This window comes from Sander lucioperca, chromosome 19 (genome assembly GCF_008315115.2).
Source record: "Sander lucioperca isolate FBNREF2018 chromosome 19, SLUC_FBN_1.2, whole genome shotgun sequence".
Classification (NCBI taxonomy): Eukaryota; Metazoa; Chordata; class Actinopteri; order Perciformes; family Percidae; genus Sander; species Sander lucioperca.
Genome location: NC_050191.1, coordinates 16,197,500 through 16,222,612, shown reverse-complemented (window position 1 = coordinate 16,222,612; position 25,113 = coordinate 16,197,500). Strand labels below are relative to the sequence as shown.

Sequence of the window (25,113 nt, the reverse complement as noted above, 5' to 3'; positions counted from 1 at the left end):
CTCACACACCACCAAGCTCCTCCATGAAGTAAGAGTTTTCCACCTGAGGAGCTGACCTCTACTCCCAATGGTCAGAGACCTTATGTACAAACTGTCGCATAAAAGATCTATCAGTCACACGTGCTGGATAAGGAGGTGCGTGTATTTCCATTTGGCTCTCTCAATCTTCAGCTGCAGACATGCAGAAAGGCTAAGTGTGATCCATGATTATGTGTGCAGGCATGTACGGTTTGATACGATCCAGACGCAGGCTGCGCTGCATATTGTTTGGACATGCAACAGACACACATTTCAATCAAATCCTGTTTCATGGTTCCACAATGGCTCTGTCACATGTTACAGTGATTCAGTGTGTGTGTGTGTGTGTGTGTGTGTGTGTGTGTGTGGGGGGGGGGAGAACTTACTTTCTGTCTGTTTCTGGAGTGGACACCTCACTGCTGAAGCCTAATGATTCCTGAGGACAGAGAGAAGGAGGGAGGCGTCAGATTGACTTTCTTGCCAAAGATTGTGTAAAGCTGAATTAAAGAAGCTAAAGGCTTTTGTGCACAGTGTCTCTGCTTACCTGGATCTCAGAACGGAGCTGCAGGGATGCGCTGCTTGGATCCTGTTTCTCCTGAAAGAATGACAAGAGAGGGAGAAGAAAGAAGGTCAAATGTCAGTGTCAAGGGTCAGTCCCTTAATAACATTAACTGTGAGCAAAGAATAGAGACCAGAAAGGAAAAACAAGATCTGTATATGGAGAAGAAAGGACAGTCAACTACAGAAAATCATGTTTAACAATGCCGCCATGTGGGAAAGACATTCTTTAGTCAGGTTCATGTAGACACACCTGCATCTCAGTGAAAACAAACACGAGCACGTGTGCGCACGCCAACAACCCAGCCATATACGACTCAACAAGTCAAGTCTTGCGACAGGTACCCAAACCTGCAATACTTGTTCTGACTGTTATTGAATACCACTGGGCGGTGGTGCAGCCTGGTGAAGTCCTGGCTTTCCTAGCAGAACAAAATATCACAAAAGCACCGACGTAATTGGCTACACAAATTCCATGGTATGATTACAGTGATATTAGTGTGCACCTCCCTCCACACAAGGCAACACCTTCCGGGTTGCCTCAGCTTTAGAAAACAATATTCCATATTGGACTAAATAAAATGGCAGCACACATGGCTTATATGGAAACGATATACCCAGACTTTGGCTATGAATTTAAGGGATAAATTACTCAAAAGAACATCCTGTACAAAATCAATGGAAAATAGCACATTTGTTAACCTCTCTTCACTTGCAAAATGTTGCTAAGCTTCTCCAGCCCACAATGTCCGTTAGGGCTGTTTACACAGCGCTGGTGCTTACGTATGTCTAAAGCAGGTGTTCTCATCATGGCATAGCCAAATACAGATGTGCCTCAAACCAAATGCTTCTACAGACAGACACAGGCTGTACAATCACAACATGTCTGCAACTTCCATTTTAACCTTAGCATGTGATTATTTAAAGCCAATGAACGGCCTTGAGGGATTGGTCGAGTGCATAGTTTGTCGGTTGTGTGTTCTTGTGTGCTTTTGAACTCTCATAGAGGAGATTACCTAACCCTCTGTACTCACACTCGCCCAATGCTAACATAGTATTGTACTGTGTTATATTAAGCACCACAGAAACATATGGGGGAGTTGCTGAAGGGTAGTGACCAGATGTCATCATAATTTATTTATTAATTTCTAGTGGTCATTTTCTTGCTCGTCGCACAATGGCACATGTGTGGCTTTACTCTCCATGTGCCTTTAATCCTTCTGGCATGGGCTAGGAGGGTAACCCAAGGATAACCAAGCCCCTATTACTTGCTTCAGTTATGCTGAGATACCATAAGGAGGCAAAATTAGAGCACATTAACTGAAAAATACTTAATGCATACATGCGGCAGGCTTGACAATAGTATGAGTATGCAGACTATAAATGACTAATAATAAATAAATGAATAAGCTTACAGAGGTGGTTAATCAACAAGATGATTTAGTAAAAGTTGTATTAAGGATAGCTCTTTTTTATGACCTGTTTGCTACCATATATTGTGGGCCATTTTTAAGGGAGGGGAAATGTCATGGTTTCGCTGATATTCCTCAGGTCCCAATGAGAAGAGAAAATAAAACCTAAGAGAAGTTCCTGTATCTACTTTCAGTCTGACTTTTAATATTTTACCAAACAGGGCAGACTTATGGAAAATAGCTCATGATGCAGATGCTGATATGACTAGTTCTATTTTTGTACATGTGCAAAAGCTGCCTATCCTGTTCCTCTATGGGACTGCTAAACGTGAAAATTAACACAAAACTTTCCCTTGTAAACCCCTAAGTGTTATTACTCTCAGATGAGAACATTTCTCCCAAAGGTTGATCTTTTTTTGTCAAGGCTGAAGACTACTGGAATACCAATGCTTTCTGTCAAATCAGCTTAGTGTTAAAGTCGCAGTAAATGTCCTCATCTTGTACAGAAAGGACAGAGTTTAGTCTTTCTGCTTGGCAGCCAAAGTAGCATTTTAACTGGTTATCTTACAGTATGCAGTACAGTATTATTAGTATGCTTCGATAAAGGAGTTAACATCAGCCAAGTAGGTTAGGATAGTAGAAGCAGGTTGAGGGCTGCTAGGTGACTAGCTCCCTAAAACCATTAAATGATACTTTCCGCCGCTGCCACAAAGAAAGACTAATTGAATCTGGAGTTTCCCAAATGGTAATAGGAAATGAGTGGTTTCTGATAAATGTGCATCATTCTCTATCTCCACACTCAGATATTAGATTGCAGGATAACAGTCACGGGAAGCCAAATCTGGAACACTTCCTGCACTTGGTCCGTCATGCTTCCTAATCAGAGTGACCTGTAGTTTAACCTACTTTGACTGGGCTTTGGGCAAGGGGGAACAATCCTTCCATACCCTCACCCTCTGTGCATGAGTCAGTGAGAGGCTAATAGTTAAAGGACTTGGAAGTGACATGACCTCCTTTAAGAGCTCCTTAAGAGCCTGTAGGCTGCAGTTATTAAGAGCAGGAGGAAGTGCTGAGGTGGCTAAAAGCTTCAAAATTAGCCGAACCCTACACTTATCACAACAGTAATCACCTGAAAGACAGTCAAGATGTTAGTGAGACAGTCTGGCTGGCTTCATCTTTAACGTTAACTTAAGCACTACAAGTCTTCCTAGCCCATTTGCCTTGTTTATCTATTTGCCTGTTACAGTGATCAAGCGGACAGAGACACGGGTCTGGACGTTTCTTCGGAAAGTAAATCAAGTAATGTCGGAAAAGCTCTGAAACAACTTGTCCATCTCAGGGAGTATGGGGAATCCCATAAGTCAGAGAGCAGGTACCTGCCTAAGGTCATAAAAACCTCATCTAGCAGACCTAAAGACATACAGGCTTTGGTCTCATTGCATTGCCAGGCTGCACATAAGGGAAATCTGGGATGCCTTTTTCTTACAGAGGGAGAGCTTATGTGAGACAAAGAAACAATGCATGTATCCCTTAAACAAGCACATCTTTGGCAGCCCACTCTGTTTAAACAACTGCATGGTGCAGAATAATGTGGGTGTATTGAGAAAAACCCACATAAAGAAGGAACAAGGTGTGTGCTCACATGCACATGTAGTCACAGATTTTTTTCACAAAGGTAGTGGCAGATTGTTTTTGCTATCAGATCCTCTTTGATGGCTTGAGCAGACTGCCGTGACAGAAAAGATATGCCAGTCTCACCAATGGATAACTACAGGCACCGTGCTGACTGGTTCGTAAAGATTATTTTAAACACACCACACATGGATACACATAAAACATACACAGGCAGGCACAAACCCTGACAAGGCCACATCGTGTCACCACAGACATTAAACCTAGACAGATACCCAAACCACGGAGCACCTACACACACTCAACTCGCCTCCACTTCCATATACAGAGCTCCTAAGAGACGGAGACACAAAGCAGCTCTGTGTTCCTCCTGCTCCTCCTCAGCTTCCCTTTACTCCCCGTCTGTGCGTGCCATCTCTGACATGGAAGGAGGGGGTGGGAGGGCGAAACGATCTGCTAAAAAACAAACAAAACCTACATCCCGTTTGCCTTTAAATGCCGATCAGCACAGGACGTGGAGAGAAAATTAGCTCTCTCAGACTTGCGCATCGCTAACGAAGAAGCATAAGTGAACGGTGAAGACGGTGCCAACGTAACTGACACTAAATAGAATATCAAATGATGCAGCTTTGAGAGGTTATCTGTACGTGAGACTTGGATCTCACAACACACTCCCAGTGGGGGCATGCTATCCTTTACTTGAACTTTCCAGCATCAGCTTGAGATACTGCCCTATTTACCCCGATTTGACACGTATGCGTGCGAATGTGCATGTGTTTTCCCTCCAGATGTCCACTGGGTTGTTTGTGCACAATTCACCCTGTGTGTGTGCGTGCAAATGAGATGTGAATGCAAAACCCTGATTGCTTAAGCATGGGTGAATTGAGTTAAAATAAAAGAGAAAACGGTAAGGGAGCATACGAGGAAAAGCTCCAGCTAATTAGGATCACTATGTCTGCAGACATGGAATCTAGCATCAAAAGCTTCTGTAAAGTGACTGCATCACATTGCTTTCCATCATTAACCCAGTAACTACATCTAAACTCTGCTTTGCTACAGCAGCACCAGACTCTGTTAATGAGAGGGAAAGGATAGGAACACAGATGAGTGTTAAATAGCAGCAGTTTAGTCCAAACATGACTGCAAAGCCCACCGAAGGCACAAGCTCCCCCAGTAGAGTTTCTGCCAACCTCAGAGGCAAAAGTAGCAGATTTGCGGCAAAACTAGAGGGACCACGTGGCTAAGTGAATGTGCGCCAACTGGCATGGTTGGGTAAATTTGGGTATGGGTGGGTATGAGGTTGCTAGGTAGGACTGCACATGTGGAGGTACAGGCACCAACTGGCACGCCTGGTGCAAGCCCAGAAAAATACGTCAGCGGTGGGACCAGTATGGTGCGATGGAAGCCTGTAGAACTGGCACATTTGGAAGATCTCACAGAAAGTTCTATACACACTAATGTATTGCCATTTAAGGGCGTTTTCACACCTGTAGTTCGTTTGCTTTGGTCCGAATCAGTTGGTGAGTTAGTAAACTTGGAGCGATTTGCCCTCGGTCGGTTTGGTTTGGTTTCACACCTGGAAAAATCCAAGCGTACCAAAATGCGTCATTACAAATCAGGCAAGAACGTCCAGCCCTCTTACTGGTTGGATATGTTTGAGGGCGGGAGCAAGAAAGTAAATACAGGAAGAAGGTCCTGTGTTCTGGTCTAGTGGTCAAACTTATATACTGTCTATGGGTCAAACCAGCTCATTTCATTAAAATGATCAGACATTGTTTCGTAAGAGACGTGACTACGTCTGCTCTGATCACCGAGACTTCGCACTGCTCTGCCGGTGTCTGTCTCCAATTTTAGCGGCAGCTGGTTTGACCACGGAGATACGAGTGACGGACGGCAAGCTTGACTGCAGTCTATTTCTGTGATAGAAACACTGCAAGCCGCTACAGTTTGCTGCCCTTCTGCATCGCAGATTGCTAAACACACCTGACTACAGGAGACATTGGCTCAGACTTGCAGAGTACATATAGTTGGTGCGGTTCGAGTACGGATCACGTACTCATCACAAACGAAGCGCTCCAGAGTTCGAAGGAAAGCGTACCGAGACCACCTCTTCAAGCAGGTCTCGGTACACTGTTTTGGTCCGCTTTTGATGTGCACCAGAGTTCGATTGCCGTGTTCTCACCTGCCCAAACGAACTCTAGTTCGATTCAATCGAACTAAAGGCTGTCGGTGTGAAAACACCCTAAATCTCACGCACAAAAGCAGGAAAATACATTTTCTCAGTAGGCAGTATAAACCAGTCTGCAATGCCACCTCTGAGCTGCTACACACACTGTTACACCTCTAAAAGTGTCTGAAAGTGTGTGTGTGTGTGTGTGTGTGTGTGTGTGTGTGTGTGTGTGTGTGCGTGTGCGTGTGCATACTTGCAGCACAGGCCTGCATGCTTTTAAAGTGCAGAGCATTCCTTAGCCATGAGGATCATCATTGTTTTGGTATTTCAAGACAAATACCAGATTTATTACAAATTCCAATGAGTCCAAGAGTCAGGAAGCCAAGGCTGAAATCATAAAATAAATTACAAATATACCACTTGCTTTCCACCAGGGTTATGGCAATAATGGAGCTATGCCAACATCATTTGAAAGTAATCTTATAGCAATAAAGGCTGCTGTTGAGTTGCCGTGTTTATAGGCAAAAGACCTGTAGGTAGAAAGGACAAATAAGCAGCCAAATTCACTACACACATTACAGTTTGTCATTCTTCCACACTGTAGTTTTAACCCTGCTGAACTGACCCACTTTGACGATTGAACTTCACGCAGGCATTAGCACATTAACCACACTGTTCCTCACCTCATGACAAAACAAAACACAAGTCTGTACTTGAGTCTTGACCCCCAACTGTCAAGCTACTAGAAAACTATTACGGAGCATTCCTGAGGCAAGCACATCAATCCGACACCAGCTGAGGCGTTTTTGTGTCATAAGTGTTTCAACTATGAAGTCAACAGCGAGACCAACGACTGAAGGAGTTTGGCCAAAGCATCAAAAGGATTTTATCTTCAAGGCCTGCTTGTTTATCCACGACTTTAAAATTACTCTCAAGGATATTACCAAGGATACTGTTGCAATCTCTCATTACGGTTTACAGCATGTAGAAATGTGTCAAAACGTTCGCCCCACAACCACAAATTCCAAAATGATACATCTTGATTTATATTTGATGTACATCATCTGTTCCATCGCTGTGGTTTGAGAGACATGCTAATATCTAGTTTGATGTTTTTCCCCGTTGGTTATAAAAGGATTATCCAACCAGTCTCTGCACGCCTGACTCTTGGAGCTTCTATGTCCATGTTTTGGAATGTTTTCACATCCAGTAGCAACTACAGTGTTATAGCAAAAGAATGTCAGACAATAAGTACATACAGATCTCATAAATTGTCTTTGTCTTCATACATTTATCTATAGATCAAATTTGAAAGGTTCACTTACTGAACTTCATGAAAGTGAAGAACTGAACGAAATATCCTGATTTTGAAGAAAGCATTTTGATTAACACATAAATCAGAGGCAGGGCAAAAGGAAATGGTGCTTCAGGGTGAAAAAAAAAAGGCAACAATATTTATTCCCTCCTTAAACCCATCTGTAAAAAACAAGTAGCTTATCTTGAAAAAAGGAGCACTCTTAAGAGCAGGCATAAGAGTTAAAAAGGACAATACAAAAACTACTTTTCTTTGTAATTGAAGTCTGGAAATCAAATGATACGCAAGTAGACTATACACTTAATTTTACAAATTACAGCATTTATCCAAAACATAGGCCTGCTTAAAGGATGATCTGAAATGTATAGCTCTTTGCAGTGTATGTTGATTAGAGGAATTGCATATATGTAAATGATCTACTATTTGTGGTTTTGGTCAAATATTGCAGATATAACAAATGCAAAACAATATAAAAATACCAGTAAATGCTCTGAATGTCATATGAATCTTTACTTTCACCCTTTGGCCTGGCCTTTCACTTGAAACAACAGGTTTTGTTTAATTTGCCAAACTCTTTGCTCCCTTTCAGTACCTTCTATCACTTCCACTAATGAGCCTGTGCACCACCAAATCAGCATGCCAGTGAGAGCCATCCAAACTCGCATTGTCTATAGGAGCGCTGGGAAACTGTGCATGAAAGTACTAATCCATAGGTCACATTCCCAAAGGGGGATGTTTATTCAACCCCTTGTGTCCCCACTACTCATAAAACTAACATGAAGATGAACAACTCAGCAAAGACCAGGCAGGAAGTGGGTACATCGATAGTCATCTTTGAGAGAGCCTCTATCATCAGCTCCTAATAGCGTTTTACCACAACAGACAGCCGTCACTTTGTTAAGTGAGAGGCCCCTCAAGAGCTGGCAGTCAGACACGCTGTGCAAACAACAAGTGAAAACAAACACAAATGTGAAACTCCACACATTTTTGTAAAAATGTTAGTGTTGCAAGAACATTTCTCAAAAGGAGCCAAAACCCCCAAACAGAAACCAAAAGGTTCCCGTTTTAAAAAAGAAAGAAAAAAGATCAGTAATATTTTTGGCCTAGGAGTCAACTTGACACAGTTTTGGAGAACAGAAACAGTCAATAAGAGGACTTCTTCTTTCTCTTTGGTGTGACCACGCTGACCACACCAGACACCGGGGGCTTTTTATTTATTATTTTATAAAAGCAAATTGCCAAATGTATTGTCAGCAGCAAAATTCACATATATAGACTTAACCTTAGACTCCTCTCTTATGGCACCATGCCTCCTGGTCCAGCACCTCCTTTATCTCGACTTCTGCCTCCTTTTGTAGTCGGAGTGTGAAGACCAGGACACGTCAAAGCTAAGGTGACCTTTGCCCCTTAATTGGAGTGACTTAGTAACCTTCTGGGTCCCAAAAGGTTTTTGAGAGAGATGTGAAATGATTAGAGGTACCCGTCAAAAATAGAAAAGAACCGACCTACAAATTTGGAGTTGTAAAAAGAACAAAGACAATGACTGGAGAGGGAGTGGGTCTTGTGGAGACATGATTGCATCACCCACCATCCTGTACCCTTTACAAGTGACAGGTCTTTCCCTAAAAGGGCAAGTCCCTCAGGAGTGCAACTTGCTAAATGTCTCCCCATTAACGTGGCTCTTGGACATTTTGACCTTCTCTAACCATCTGCTATTGGTCCTGAGGGAGGCGGCACGACGTTGGCTTGAAGCCACTGATTTCTGGGTACACACGCAAAATACAAGAGTTATTTGTTTCTTCCTGACTGGGTGTGGCTGTCCGTTCGGCCAGCATTATTCTCACTTCATCTTTCGTGCTCTGCTTGTCTTTCTCCTGGTCTCCTCTTGTTTATTACTTTCACAATGCATTCCACTTTTTTATTCTCATTTTACAGATACTGTGCCACAGCCTTTCAGTCTATGAAGGTATCAAGCCAAGTGGAAAAATATTGCCTAAGAGAAGGAATTTTGTCTCAACCTACTTTTACCCTCAGTGTAGAAATGGCCGCTCCAGTCTTGAATATTCCCCAAACCTAATTTTAGAAGGACTGAACTGAAATGCAAGGCAAAGTTCAATCCATATTCAGTATCGTGGGTTGATACTGCACTTTAAAGAGCTCTCAATAAGGTGTTGCCTGACCTATAGTCTTTCCTTCATGTTTTTTCTCTTCCCTTCTCCTATATTTTGGTGCCAAACTTTGCAGAGTGGCGGGACAGCTGCAGGGCTTACATTATCCACTCCTTCTCTTCATTCCCCTCATCCTCCTCCCTTCGTCTTCCTCTGTTCACATCCTTATCCTCCTCCTGTCCTGGGCTTCAGGCTCAGGGCCCAGTCTGCTCTTTTCCGCTCTTCTCCGCTCTTCTTACACCCGTGCTGCAAAATCTGCCCTGATTGCTTCCTCTTCCCCTGTTTTATCTCCTCAGGATGAAACCTTCCCAAAATATAAAATGTCCAGAGGTAATCCATATTACTGTGAAACTCACTCACATTTTAAACTGAAGAAGTCTCTCGAAGGAGAGACAAAACGTCTTCGAAGCACCTTTTAACCAAGTCTGGTTACCTTTGAGTTTAACCCTTCCTGGATAACTAGGACCTGGATGACTGAGAACCTTCACAGACATCACACGACGGCCACACAGAGAGAAGAGAGAACACTTAACCTATGATCAAAATGCATCTACGTATCCACAGCTATGATTATTTATGCTTTCCAATTCCTCTCATGAAAGCTGTGAGAAGAGGATGTCTGTCTGCAGTCATTAAAGGAAGAGCACAATAAATCAGCTATCCATCCTAGTCATACCTGTCAACCCAACCAAACCCACATGGCTGCCTTTAAGCAGAAGATGTCTCCTATTGAACAGGAAAACCAGTAATCACAGACAAAAATATATGAGCAGAGACTATTTGGACAGGAGCTAAAATAAGAAAAGCTGAGGTAACATGATATCATTGGAGCAAAGGGAGAACTGAATCATTATTTTGTCAGGCAGTGCTATTATGTTTGTGACATCGAACTGCCTCATTTTATTTAAGCTGGACATTTTTCTTTCAAGCAGATCTATGCTGTAGAGAAGCACCTGGTCTAAGTCAGAAAAAGTGGCTACTTTTCATATTTATTTGTTAGTTATTTGTTATTTGCAGCAATAGCATTTTCTAAGGGTTCAAACCAATTAAATTCACCATGAATAAGTCAGAGCAATTATGAAGTTAGCATAACACACAACTCTTGTATTTGTCATCCTGTGGTAGTGTGCTGCACAGAGTGAGGCCCTCTGTAGCAGCACTAGCAGCATTCCTTCATACATTTGTGTGCAGCTTGGCAACCAAAGGGGTGCCCCACTACCCTACATCCTTGTGAAAAGGACCCCCCCCCCTCTATGGACCCCCAGAACACCACTGCATTCACATCCAGAAAAGGCATACTGCCTTTGGGGAAAGTCTTAAACCTTAGCACACATTCGTGTTCCGATGCCATTGTTCCTTGCCAGGTTGTTGGCTAAGACTGTGGAAATTACACTGTGTAACGCTATGAGGCTACAGTCGTGGCCAAAAGTTTTGAGAATGACACAAATCTTAGTTTTCACAAAGTTTGCTGCTAAACTACTTTTAGATCTTTTTTTCAGTTGTTTCTGTGATGTACTGAAATATAATTACAAGCACTTTATACGTTTCAAAGGCTTTTATTGACAATTACATGACATTTATGCAAAGAGTCAGTATTTGCAGTGTTGGTCCTTCTTTTTCAGGACCTCTGCAATTCAACTGTGCATGCTCTCAATCAACTTCTGGGCCAAATCCTGACTGATAGCAACCCATTCTTTCATAATCACTTCACGTCAGAATTAGTGGGTTTTTGTTTGTCCACCCGCCTCTTGAGGATTGACCACAAGTTCTCAATGGGATTAAGATCTGGGGAGTTTCCAGGCCATGGACCCAAAATTTCAACGTTTTGGTCCTCGAGCCACTTAGTTATCACTTTTGCCTTATGGCACGGTGCTCCATCGTGCTGGAAAATGCATTGTTCTTCACCAAACTGTTGTTGGATTGTTGGAAGAAGTTGCTGTTGGAGGGTGTTTTGGTACCATTCTTTATTCATGGCTGTGTTTTTGGGCAAAATTGTAAGTGAGCCCACTGCCTTGGATGAGAAGCAACCCCACACATGAATGGTCTCAGGATGCTTTACTGTTGGCATGACACAGGACTGATGGTAGCGCTCACCTTTTCTTCTCCGGACAAGCCTTTTTCCAGATGCCCCAAACAATCGGAAACAGGCTTCATCGGAGAATATGACTTTGCCCCAGTCCTCACCAGTCCATTCACCATACTTTCTGCAGAAGATCAATCTGTCCCTGATGTTTTTTTTGGAGAGAAGTGGCTTCTTTGCTGCCCTTCTTGACACCAGGCCATCTTCCAAAAGTCTTCGCCTCACTGTGCGTGCAGATGCGCTCACACCTGCCTGCTGCCATTCCTGAGCAAGCTCTGCACTCGTGGCACTCCGATCCCGCAGCTGAATCCTCTTTAGGAGACGATCCTGGCGCTTGCTGGACTTTCTTGGATGCCCTGAAGCCTTCTTAACAAGAATTGAACCTCTTTCCTTGAAGTTCTTGATAATCCTATAAATTGTTGATTTAGGTGCAATCTTAGTAGCCACAATATCCTTGCCTGTGAAGCCATTTTTATGCAACGCAATGATGGCTGCACGCGTTTCTTTGCAGGTCACCATGGTTAACAATGGAAGAACAATGATTTCAAGCATCACCCTCCTTTTAACATGTCAAGTCTGCCATTCTAACCCAATCAGCCTGACATAATGATCTCCAGCCTTGTGCTCGTCAACATTCTCACCTGAGTTAACAAGACGATTACTGAAATGATCTCAGCAGGTCCTTTAATGACAGCAATGAAATGCAGTGGAATTTTCATGGCAAAGAAGGACTATGCAATTCATCTGATCACTGTTCATAACATTCTGGAGTATATGCAAGATATTATTAAGTATATTATAAAAACTTAAGCAGCAACTTTTCCAATTTCCAATATTTATGTAATTCTCAAAACTTTTGGCCACGACTGTACTCCAAAAGCGGGAATTTTTAGGGTCATTATTAAAGGATTTGCAAAGAAAATTATAATTTGTCCAAATTTCCAATTTATAAGCATGCAAACTGGGTAGAGAGTGAGAAATGTTGCAGCTTACAGCTGTTTTTGCTCAAACCATTTTTTTTGTACGTGTGTGTATGAGTTTGCATTTACCATGTCAAGCTCTTGGGAGACTCGTCTTTTGCGTAGCTCCTCCATGCGGTCACTGACGTCACTGAAGCAGGTATTGTAGTACTCAGAATACTCCTGGGCAAGGTCATCTATGTTGCCCAGAGAACCATCCTGCAAAGACAAAGAGAGGGAATAGTTTAGCCTGGGAACTACGGCATCCCAAGAAAGAAAAGCTGATAATCTAATTCTAAGGGAGAAACTAAATTTATTTGCAAATTTAGAGAATGTTATTTGGTGAATCACTTAAAACATCACATGCATACAAAAGAAAAACTAACAGTAAATGCTATTATTCACTCTTTCATGCAGCTTATATCACTTTTCAACATCCCACCAGTGCTTCAGGTAGGGCTGGGCGATATGGAGAAAATCAAATATCACAATATTTTTAACCAAATACCTTGATATCAATACCGCAATGATATTGTAGTGTTGACTATTGTGACTATTATAATGACTAAGTGGGTAAAGGCAAATAATAGAACAGTTACAACAGTCTGGTAAGCTCAGAAAATGACATAACTTTACTGTAATGCAGCCTTTAAAACCAGGAAAAGACAACACTTAAGCCATATTACGATGTCCAAACTCTAAGACGATATCTAGTCTCATATTACGATATCGATATAATATCGATATATTGCCCAGCTCTAGCTTCAGGTGAGGAAAAAGAAAACCACAAGTCAGTACACTGTGTGACAAGTACATCCGCCTCCATCCTTCACAGCACAGCTTTATTAAACCGTTGTCACATACACTTACAAGTGTAAGTGGCATATAAAAGGTACCTCTAGGTATGCATTTGGGTAAAAGTGGCATGGCTTGAGGGTGGCACAGGTATAGAAACATAATCACTCATCAGCACATATGTACAGAGGCATTTGTTGTTCCCATATCTACAGACATATTCCATACAAACAGAAAAACCTAAAAATACCACTCAAAAGGTCTGTATATTATCTCATATCTAGGATGGCCTTTACGTCCTCAGACATTTACCGAACTCAACACAAACACATGCTTCCGGTTAGCTGTAGTTTAGATCAGCAAAGTTCCTGTCTTTGTATGGAAGACGTGTGTAGGATTGAGGGAGGAAGCTGTGCTCTAAACAGTGAAGACATTACCTAACAGAATACTTTTTGGATAGAGTGTGGCGTCTTTTTGGATAGAGTGTGGCCTCTGAGTTAGGTCTAAACTTGGGTTCTATGAAAACCAGTCAGCAAATATAAACTGTCAACCCAAGGGGCCTGAATCATAAAGCTTGATCATGAAGTTAGCTAGGGTCAGTCCGCGTTTCAGGTTTGGAATATAGACTGACGTAATAAACAAATGACCTCCATCATACCAGAAGCATTCTGAGAAATTAATTTATTCCTTAAATTAAGCCCTTAAGAAGAGGCATCTCTTTTGTACAATGTATGAGAGAAGCGATACTCAACTCTTGCTTTGGTAAAAATGTAGGCCATTCTGGCAGTGATGGCAAACTGTTGAATATTCATCAGTGTTGATCTAATCTGTGCCAGGCAGACAGCTAGCATTGAGTCACTGTGCAGGGTCCGAACAGTCTCTCTTAGTCTCTGTCTTTCTCAACCGGACTCCCTATCTGGGTGCCAGACCACAAATGAATGGATCCCTGTGAGTGACACACACACACACACACACACACACACACACACACACACACACACACACACACACACAGTGAACACACATTAGCATTCACACACATGCAGGCAGGAGATTTCAAAAACATTGGACCAAAACAAACTGAGGCAGACCAATCATATACAGCACAGCTCATTAAATGGAGTTATGAAAGAACACTTAAAGCAGCCATATTATGCTCATTTTGAGGTTCATAATTGTATTTTAAGGTTGTACCAGAATAGGTTTACATTAATTTTCAAAAAACACCATATTTTTGTTGTACTGCAGTGCTCTCTCTCACTGCTGCAGCTCCTCTTTTCACCTGGTCTCTGTTTTAGCTACAGAGTGAGACCTCTTTTCTTCTTCTTCTTCTGTACTATCTTTGATTGCACTTGCATATGCTCAGTAGCTCAGATGTAGATCATGTCAGCTAGCTAGCTCCATAGACAGTAAAAGAAAGGCTGTTTCTACAACTTCAGTCAGTTACAAGGCAGGATTAGCTGGGAGACTTCTAAATGAGGGCGCACATGTAAGTAGTTCTTTTGTAGATTAAGGTGAACTTGTGTGTGTTGTAGCAGTGCTTTGCTATTGAGAATGAGGTAGCATGCTAGCGTTAGCATGCTAGCGTTACCATTAGCTCATAGCGTTAGGGTTAGCAAACGCTAACGCTATGAGCTAATGGTTGCGGTTAGCCTGCTCGTTTCGATGCCGATTTTGAACAGCTCACCCAGAGACTGAAGGCAGGACACATTCAGAAACCGTATCTCACTCTAAACAGCATGGATGTTTTTTTTTCAAAGTTTGTATGTGTGTGGAAGCACCAGAGACACAACATAACACCCCAAATCCCAGAAAAAGTGTTTTTTTCACAATATGGGCACTTTAATGATTGTGCACTGAACACAATATCACAAAAAACACACATGTTCTGTCTCAAAAGTCCAGTTTGGCTGGCTGTCATCTGTTCTCCCACTCTCATTACTTGAGAAATTCTGTTTCTGGCCGGACATATGGTTCGAGATGTCTGAGATTCCCGTTGGGAGCACTCCCCGAGCAGACACATGCTTTCCCCTTCATTCCTCACATTGACCGAAAGCAAGCTCTCATTACAAAACTCCAAGATGTTTTAATCACCATACACATGCCATGATTGTGTTGATCTATTCGCCACATCCGGAAGATAAGAATGAACCCTGTCCTGAGATTACACCAACTCTTGATTGACAGAGGGCATTTCTAGTTGGTTTTAGTTAGTTAGGTCATAGCAGCAGAATTAATTATTCAAGCTTTGTTATATTACTGGCCCCACTCCCATTGGAACACTGAATGTAAACTGGCTGTGGACAGGTAAAGCTGCACATGCTTTGCTGTTCTCAGACTGATGTGCATCTGTGCGTGCAAACAGTTGTGTGTGTGCGTAGACAACTGGGATTCCTCCAATTCTCCAGTGGCATGAGCTCATGGGGGTCCAACACAGCAGACTCTGTACCCCACCTCCACTACTACCTTGTAATAAACTGCATATGCTCAGTTTTATATATCCACGATTAGACAGCACATGAAAACAAGTGTAGTGAGTGAAAAAATGCCTTTGAGAGAATCACAGCGGAGAAAATGAGGGAACGAGTAAAGAATGGAAAACCAACTACTGTCAGCAGATGAGCGAGAGTTTAGTCCACATTTTAAAGAGAATCTGTTAATGTGGGAGTGTAGGTGGAAGAGCATGGAGGGATCTGACAGTGGTCCACACATCCAGGTTGGAAATGTGGGCAGGGGGTTGGAGTGGAGGCTGGACAAGAGATGATTTGTGGGATACTGACTAGGGCAGCTGTGGGGTGAGAGGGGGATAAAACATCTGGAGTTAGGAAAGAAAAATATCTGCATCTAAGAGAGATTCTAAGGATGAATATTAAATCCGCTACAGCTTATCTGACCTGGAAAGCATATGGGTGCCTTAAAACAATGCTCACTCTAAAAATATCCTTTTTTTAAATTTAGAATTGTATTAACTACAATATTAAACACATCTAGTTTCATGGAGGTATGTTTGAAATGGAGGCCAATACTAGCTGATGTAACTGCTTCTCCGCCCTGGATGCGAGGGAGGCCAACTCCCAGTTGACTGGAACAATAGCAACAATAGGCATACAAAAAAAACAACACCCAAGCAAAAATGTGTGAGTGACTTTTCGTGTATTTACAGTAAAGAGTGTGCGTGTGTAATTTACTGTTCAAGCCTGCTCGATCGAGATTGCTACTCCTAACGTGCAGCTGAAATTTGTCAGACAAAACTGTGAACAAAACTGTGTTGCATGTCACTTCTGTTCCAAGACTGCACAACTCAAAGCAAAGAAAAGGTTCTGAGAAATGTTCTGGGACACTGCTGTAGAAGACACTTGTTTGTGTAAAAGCCGTAATAACTGTGAGTTAGTGGCAGCAAAATACAAATTACTGGTATTGCACCACAGTGGATAAATATTTCAGCAATGTGTAATAGGATTGCTACTGAGCCATAACCAAGTGATTTACACAATATTCATTCAACATTGCATTGGAGGAATGAATTAACATCCATGCCAGAATTCCAAGATATGAATATGATTCATCTAGTCTCTCATGGAAAACAAACAAAATATTCTCAGCTTTAGTATTGGAATATAAATATATATTCTCACAAAAGGGAGCATGGTTGCAAACAGCATGAAGACCCAGTAGTCTCTGCTAAATTAATCAATTAGCCACGGCATTCCTGGCATTTTCAGTACCACAGAAGGTTGTCTCTTCAGACTTTCCTTATGTCAGTAAAAAGCAGCATCAGTTTAAGAAAAGAAGCAATCCTGTGTACTGTGTTAAAACCTACATATAATGTTTCCACACTATAGCTACAATTATAGTTTTATAGATTATACCATCTGTGAACTACTGGGCCAGCATTCACAAACATGGACGTTGTTATGTTTCACAAAATCAATATTTTGAGTAAGGAAACAAGCTGTACTTTCTTAAATTCTAAATATACTGATTGCCAACAATGAGCAGTCCCCAGCTGAAGTGACAATTTCTTCACGACAGAGCATCTGAATGGCAATCCACTAAAGCAATCTTTTGCAAAGTTATTAAAAAATTCCACAGCCAGCATGCAGAGCACTGATAACTTAGGCCTCCTTGCGTGCTTAGGAATCACTGCCAAGTCGCACAGCTAATCTCACAATCAAGTCACACTCAATTCAAGTGTTCCACATCATGTTAGATGTTGCAAAGTCTCTCAAAGAAAGCGCTTGTTTATTATAACCAGAGAGAAAGACATGCCAAAAGGCTAAAAGCCATTAGCCCTGCGCCTAACATGTTTGTTCTGGTCTATCCTTTGGGCTCACATTCCTTAATGGGTTGAATGGTAGTTGTACATGGTATTAACCATTGTTACAGGGCTGGCCTGGTGACTACCCATTCTCTTGAGGAAAGAATAATGACAACAGTTTACAATAGAGCCACGCATCTGATGTAATGTTTGAACGTCAGTGGTATGATCACTTTCACTTGCTACGCAACCTCAGCACAGGTGCGGCAGGTTTAAATTGCCACACACTGTCTTGTATTGTGTTGCATTCTACTAAAGTTTCATCAAAAAATGAACCAATAGAATTGTCCGCATTCACCCTAAGTCATGGATACACCAGCTTAAACCCAACCCGTGCGAGAGATCGCCTGTCCAACAGTCCCCACACAACTCATCATAAAAGCAATAGTAAGTAATCCATCCTTTTCTCCACCCAGCCCTCTATCCACCCAGTTTCCCCAGCTCCTTCAACTGAAACGATTTGACCATCCCCATTTTTCCTTGCACTAGTACAGTAGTGTCCCTGAACTGCCAACCAATCATAAAAAACAGACAAGAAAAAGAACGATAAGCAAAGTCTGATATGAGAAATGTGGAAAAAGATAAGTGAAGACAGGTGGATGAAACTACAGGAGTTCTGAACATTTTGTACTGTACTTGTACTGTAGTGGAGGATTCCACAAAACATAGAGCCAGTAGAAGTCTGACCAAAAGATGTAGTGTCGGCCATGGGAGCCAAAGGGGGAAGACTGTCGAGGAAGGTGAGGCCAGAGGACAAAGCCCACCTCCTTTTAGAGGGCTTCCTGAGGATATCCGTGGCTTGAGCAGAACAGTGCTCTGCCATCCCAACAGAGGAAACCTGCCAGATCTCTGTGTGACCTCAATAATGACACCCGTCAGGGAGGGGAAGCAAAGTAGGAGTGAGCCGAGTTGGACTCGGCAACAATAGACAAAATAAGGCTATGTTACAACATTACTGGCAGAGATATAAAGTGGCCTAGCTAACCATGGTTTGGCAGAAAAGGACTGGAGCATATGCTGCCACTCCGTATGAAGTGCTATGTGGGAGGAAGCACATAGAGATCACCTCATCTAACCATGTTTCCCAGACACAATCAATATTCATGTCTCGAGAGAAGATTTTTTTTTTTAAATGCTTTCCATTTATTACATAAAGAACTACATAACACGTTCAAGCCGGGGAGCAAAGTTCGCTTTCCAAACAAAGTACTTTCACCCCAGAAATGTGTGTTCCTTGAGAGTGTTTTAATCCAAACCAATCTTTTTCCTAAACTTAACAAGCCCCCTATTCTCGGGTAACTTAACTACCAACTGCCGCTGATATGACGGAGCTCTGTAGCCAGCGTCAAGGCTTTTCGAGTTCTTCCGCTTCTCCAGTAGCCATGACCGTGTCTATCAACTACTTTTAACATGCTCCGTTCACATGAACATACAACTGATTTTGACATGCCCCGTTCACGTGAACAGAAAATTGCGTTGCCTGTATCTTTTCACGGCAACCCTCCATAGAGATTTATCAGCCTACTTTAAGTAACAGTAAAAATTAATTTCACACTATTATTATGGTTAAACTTTGCAATTAATCTGCAGTTTACATGCATTATGAATCGTGAGTGTTGAGCCGTACGGACCACTGATCAACTATGGTCCCTTACACCAATAGTAATAATGATCTGTGTAAGCTGTCCAAGTTTGTTATCAAATTGACTGGAAGGAGCTCAATAAGAAACTTGTCCTAAGTAAAGGCATGTTTGAAAATCTAAGTTGCGTATCTCCTCTACATTGTAGAAACACAGCAGTCATTCCAGATAAAACTGAACCGCACAGACTAGTAGAACATTTGCTAAAGGCGAAGCAATGGAATGGAACTGGAATGTATTATTACAGAGATCTTAAAGTCTGTACAGATGTATACCTCAAAACACATCATGCCAATACAGAAAACTCATAAGTTGTGGCTTATTTAACATTCAATAAGGAAAGTTCAGGTCTGAGGAAAAACCATCACATCTCCAGAAGTGGGGTGGAACTAGAAGCAAATCCCTATTCAGACATCTATAAATCCCACCACTTAGAGCTATAGGCTAGCTCCTGTGCAATTCCGTCATAAACTGCCTTTGAGTCTTAATTAGCTCAAGTGCTATTTACTTGGCTTCAACCACAAATAAATGACTGGCTTACTTAGGTATTCTTATTAAACACATTCCGCAACAGGCTGCTGTGTATTATGGTTAACCTCAAAGACAAGGCCCCCTCAGAAAAAGACTGAAGACCGGAGTGCCCAAAACTCATTTGAAGGTGCAAATGTGGATGACATTATGTGGACGAGCTCTTTGACACTTGCTGTTTTAATGCTTATTTGCACTTGAGTGTTAAGAGCAGTTCTTTAGTTTGCTGAAACATACAGTAATCCCTGAAAGACAGGAGTATAGTAAGCATGTTGACCAGATCTTTATCAGGGTGGATGTCTATCTGTACAAGTATGTAGTCCTGTTCTCCAAGATCCAAGACCAAACACATTTGCAACAGTGATTTAAAGTTGAATCAACATGCTTGGGGCAATCCCAAATTTTAAAAGGGCATTCCCATATACAGTACATGTAGGCTCCCAAGCAAAACAAAAGCCATTGAAAGTCAAAGGGCAGTGGTTATATATAGCAGATCCATTTTACTTTGAGGAGGTAGATGGTGTTCATTGTGCTCAGGATCCCATGTGCTTAAAGACAGGAGCCTGAACACTCACTCACTAACTGAACACTCACTCACTAACTGAACACAGTTAGGGATTAAGCTCATTATATAAAAGGGCAATTTAGAGGACTTCTATTTATGACTCATTGACTCTCATTAATAAACAAATAAGATACATTTTTAAAGCAGTGAAAAATATCATCTTGTATACTTATGCACAAGCTCATGAATACTGCAGATAAATGACAATGTTTTACTGGAAACCATTATATTTACATAAATTACACCTGCAAGCTGCCATCAACTCAAGCAACTCATCATCACCAAAAGTCCATTCACTTTGGGAGAAAAACAATCAACATAAAATCGTGCATTATCATGGTTGTCGAGCAGTTAGTTCTAGTATGACAAACTGACCTGCTGAACTTTTGAAAGACGCTGTCAGCAGCCAAGAAGACCGATCAAGTTCCATACTGTCACACTTCTAATCTTTCCAGTATAGTTTTCTAGAAAAATATGATAGTCATAGCTATCCAAGCCTTTCCAAGACTCAAGGCATACACATGTAAAGTGATACAGTACGTGGAATAAGATTCCAACAAAAGCTGAGGTCAGTGATTTTGAAATAATATGAGTGTGCTATGTCTGCTGGCGAGATGGAGGATGACTTTAAACTTAACTTCAGATGAGTGCTGCAGGATGTTTATTGGCAGTATAGATAGCTACTTAAAATTAATGTTACCATTAGTTCATGACCTCCAACCATGAGGTTAGCAAAGAAAAGGATGCATTTATTAATATGTTGAGAACAAAAGAGTTCAAAAAGCTTGTTTCTGTTGTGTATATGTGTTTGAATGTGTGTTTCAGCGCAATGAGAAAAACATTATAGATGAGCCCAGCCTTGCAGACATTTGCCTCAAAAGCAATAAATCTGGATAAATTGCCTGGGTCTCCCACCCAGTGTCAGAGGGCAGGACAGCCTACCCCCACACACACACACACACACACACACACACACAGTGCCAGACCAAACCAAATTAACACCTCTGTCTTTAACAGAGTGGAAGTGATTGCAACACATTTGGTCAGCAGATCAATCAGACCCCATGGCCTGTAAAATCAAGTCTGCTTTGGCAGCCAAACAAAAGAGTGTTGTTACAATCCCCAAAGTCCCCAGCATTTAAGGCACAAACATGTAAGGTACAGTAAATCAGACTCTCCCTGGAGTGGGGTAATGTAGTTCACAAAGAAAACAGGGCATTTAGAATATCTTATGATCAAGTAGGGGGGCTGAAACACTGTGGGAAATCAGCCTTAACTTACAACATTAATATGCAAATTAGTAAAATGTTATGTTTCCCTGATAGCCACAGCATCTAGTGATCTCAGAGACCTTGACGTTAACTTCAGGAGGCCAAAGCATCTCTTATAATGAGCATTTCTAGTTGTATGTTTGGCACTGTTATCATCCAGTCTACAATACAGACACAACACATCTCCTCAGCTGGAGGCCTCAGCGACAAAATCATGTTTAACTTGGAGAAAAATAGCAGCAAAGCTTAACTGAGATCAATTGAGACGCATATTCCGCGCTGTATACATGTCCAAAGAAAGCCTCTAAAACCCGAATAATACCGGAATATCCCACGTCTTAATCGGAATATCCAACCGATATATGCTGTTTACATGACATGTATAAAATTTGGAATATTGTCATATTGAGAAAATGTGTGTGCATGTAAACGTACTGAATCTAGCTGTACACCAAATGCTCAAAAGCCACAGAGAACATGGCAGCAAACAAAACACAGTACAAAGGGTTAAATCCGTAACATACCATTATCTCACACGATTCCTGTTTGCATTGAGATCCGACCGACTCAACAGTATGAATTCGTCCTCAGCGTCCAACTAATGCACCTGAATGAATCCCAGACCACATGTAGAATGCTGGTGCATTTGAAACTCGGGCCTATAACTAGGACGCACTGCGCTGCTGGGAGTTGTTTTGATGCGTGATTAGCATGCACCGACCAGTTGGATACACAATCGCTCATTCGGCAAATCAGTGTCAACTTTGAGGACAAGGGTGAAAACTCTCAGTTAGTTGTGAGTCTATGATGTCAGTCTATGATCCTGTCACCCCTCCCCCCAAAACAACTTACCAGCATCCCCATAACGTCCGTCCACAGTTGGGAAAAACTGTCGGACGCAGCAGCGTTGTCTGCCCGTGGCTCATCGGAAGGCTCATCGAAAGGCGCACCAGTCCCCTGATCACCTTCCATAATTTTAGAATATTTTGTTCAGTCAGACCAGTTTAGTGCAAAAGCTTGAATCCAAGCCCACAGGCAGGGGCCTGACCACCAGCTGTAAAGAGATGTGGGTGCCAAGGCTGGCTGCTCCTAGAGAAAGTTGCCCTTGACGCACCGGTCAAATGCTCCAACATTGCTTGGCACGATCCGAAGTTTAATGCGTAAACTGCCTCCTGACATATTCACGAAACTCCCACAACAACTCGTGCGTCGAATGTCAAGTATATAAAAAATAAAAAAAAAATAAAAACTCAAAAGTAAAGAAAGGCGGCCTCGTGTTGTGTCGAACCCACAACAGGTCACTCGTCTGAAAACTTCCTTGCGGGGTGTTCCCTGCTCCACAGTCCGCACTGCACGGATCCGTGCCCGGCCATAAACTAAACCCCACACCGAGGGAGATGTCGTCCAAGTGGGCTAGAAGTTTCCAAAAAGTTAATTGAATCCCTCGACGAGTGACAGAAAACTGTCTAAAATAGTAGAGCGAGCACACATAAGCTTATTTCCATTAAAACTTCGAGTGAGAGAACGCCCGGAGCACCACAGAGCAAATCCTCCAAACACTGCGCCTCCCCCCTCTCTTCACCCGCCGTCTCTCTCTCCCTCACACACTCCTCCCAACAAAACATCACAGCAGAAGAAAAACACTTGCTGCACTCCCGTGTCACAAGCAATGGCCAGGAATTAACTCAAATTACTGAGGAATCATTAATATTCCAATAATAACTCATATGAGAAGTTATTCATATCGTGACTTACAATTGTTTGAGTAATATAATTTGACCAGTGACACGTTTTGTTTAACCCTGAACACCATACTTATATGAATTTCCAAATGTCTGCTGTACTCATTGCTGACCAAATCTTAATCAATCGTGATTTTGATGTCCCTATTGCCTTCGATGAACGTTTTAAACAATGAGTTTACAGTTTTCCTGAGATCAGTATATGCTTTTAAAGCTATTACAGGAGTACAGCTCATTTAAGGTTGTTGTTTTTTAACAGCCCAGAAAAGTTTTTATCTCATGCTGACAGAGCTTTCCACCAATACCTCCCTCCCGCCAGAGTTGAATAGGGACTGTGAACAAAGCACATTCTCCACACAATTGTGTGAAAAACAAAAAAAGCGCATGGGAAAAATGTTTTTAAGGGGGCGATACATACTGTGTCCTACGCCTGGCATTAATCTGGATAAAATGCTGAACAATAACAACAAAAAAATGTGAAACATTGACTGTAACTACTTAATTTGTTTTAAAGAATGTCACATACACATATCACAAAAAATGGTATACAATGTAACAGCAATGTCCTCTGTGCTGCAGATCTTATTCAAATACATAAGATAAAAAGAAACACATTATGTACAAGCATGAAATGGCACAGCTATCCTATCTGATCAGCCGTTTGTTACGCTCCGCCAGCAGGCCACTCTATTGTAATGAAGAAGTCCTGAGCCTGTCTCTGATTCTCCCTGTAGTTGGTCAGAAGCACATTTTCTCAGAGCTGCAACAGCTGGCAGGTCTTGTGATAGATGCCAGAAGGATGAGAGAGAGGGAGAGAGAGACAGAGAGTAAGATTAAACATTTTAAATTCAGCTCTACACTCAGCTCTCCCTTCCCCGTGGTTCCAAGCCAATTGAAAATGCTGCTTCACCTGCTGTTTACCAGATCGGCCTACAGCACCACATGCAATAAGAACATGCATTTAAAGTAACATAACCCAAAAAGGAAATAGAACAGACCAGGAAAAACTTTTACCACACATTCCTTTCTGTAACCATGTAAAAGGTGATCAGTTACACAATAATCCCCAAAGCTACAGTTTCACCTGTAGTGCAAGTTGTGCATTGTAATAGGCGGCCTGTTGTGGATTATGCAGGGTGCAAAAGGCTCCCACACATTTCACTGACGTCTTTGCATTTTTGCAGCACAGTCTATACGTGATCGATGTGTGTGCACTTTTATTTAAATTAGTATTATCAATATATTTATGCTTAAAACAAGACTCTCGGCTACTTTGTAATTAGGCACAGCAGTGTTTTGAGCTAACTGCTCACAACAGCATCCTAACAATCTTGCAATGATAATGTTGATGATTAGCAGGTATAATGTTTACCTTCTTAGTTTAGCGTGTTAGCGTGCATTTGCTAATTAGCACTAAACACCTAATACAACTGAGGCTGATGGGAATGTCCATAGTTTTGCAGGTCATAAACCAAAGTATTGGACAAACTTTGGCCTGATGATGGCACTAGAGGAAAAGTCAGGGAATTACCAAAGTCTGGAATATTAATCTTCTGGGGATCACGAATGTCTTAATAAAATGTCATTGTAATCCTTCAATACTTCAATCTGGACTTAAGTGGTGACCCATGCAACCAAAATCTAAACTTATCATCCAAGTTACTCCACTTTGTTGGCACTGATTGTTCCTTTATATGTAATATCATGGTTCAAAGTGTGTGTAGGTGAAGAATGACTTTTACAGGCTTTGGATGAGCAGCAGCTGTTTAGCAGTATCCTGCTTGCAATTTAAACACACAGAACACACGCTCAAACAAGAACAGCTTTGTTGGCTGGCGAGTCGACAACCCGGGGGTCTGCACTGCCGACCTCGCATCTGTAACTTCAGGTTGACAGCAGCAGCAAGTTGTAGGACTGCTAGTGTGTGTGGGTGGGGGTGTCC

General features: G+C 41.9%; 1 protein-coding gene across 10 annotated transcripts in view; it reads right to left on the bottom strand.

The window, feature by feature from the left end:
* The window catches only part of sash1a (SAM and SH3 domain containing 1a), a 259,596-nt gene that overhangs the window by 31,129 nt on the left and 203,354 nt on the right, over window positions 1–25,113 (bottom strand). For 7 of the 10 annotated variants that reach the window (XM_031322607.2, XM_031322598.2, XM_031322599.2 and 4 more), the window contains exons 2-4: window positions 12,403–12,531; window positions 563–613; window positions 405–454 (exon numbers count right to left, since the gene is read on the bottom strand). In XM_031322607.2, the coding sequence (XP_031178467.1) occupies window positions 405–454; window positions 563–613; window positions 12,403–12,447 (146 nt within the window). In that variant the 5' untranslated portion in view covers window positions 12,448–12,531. Of the gene's footprint in view, window positions 1–404; window positions 455–562; window positions 614–12,402; window positions 12,532–21,953; window positions 22,193–22,281; window positions 23,009–25,113 lie in introns of those variants that run through there. The other 3 variants (XM_031322602.2, XM_031322603.2, XM_031322604.2) reach the window with 2 other exon arrangements.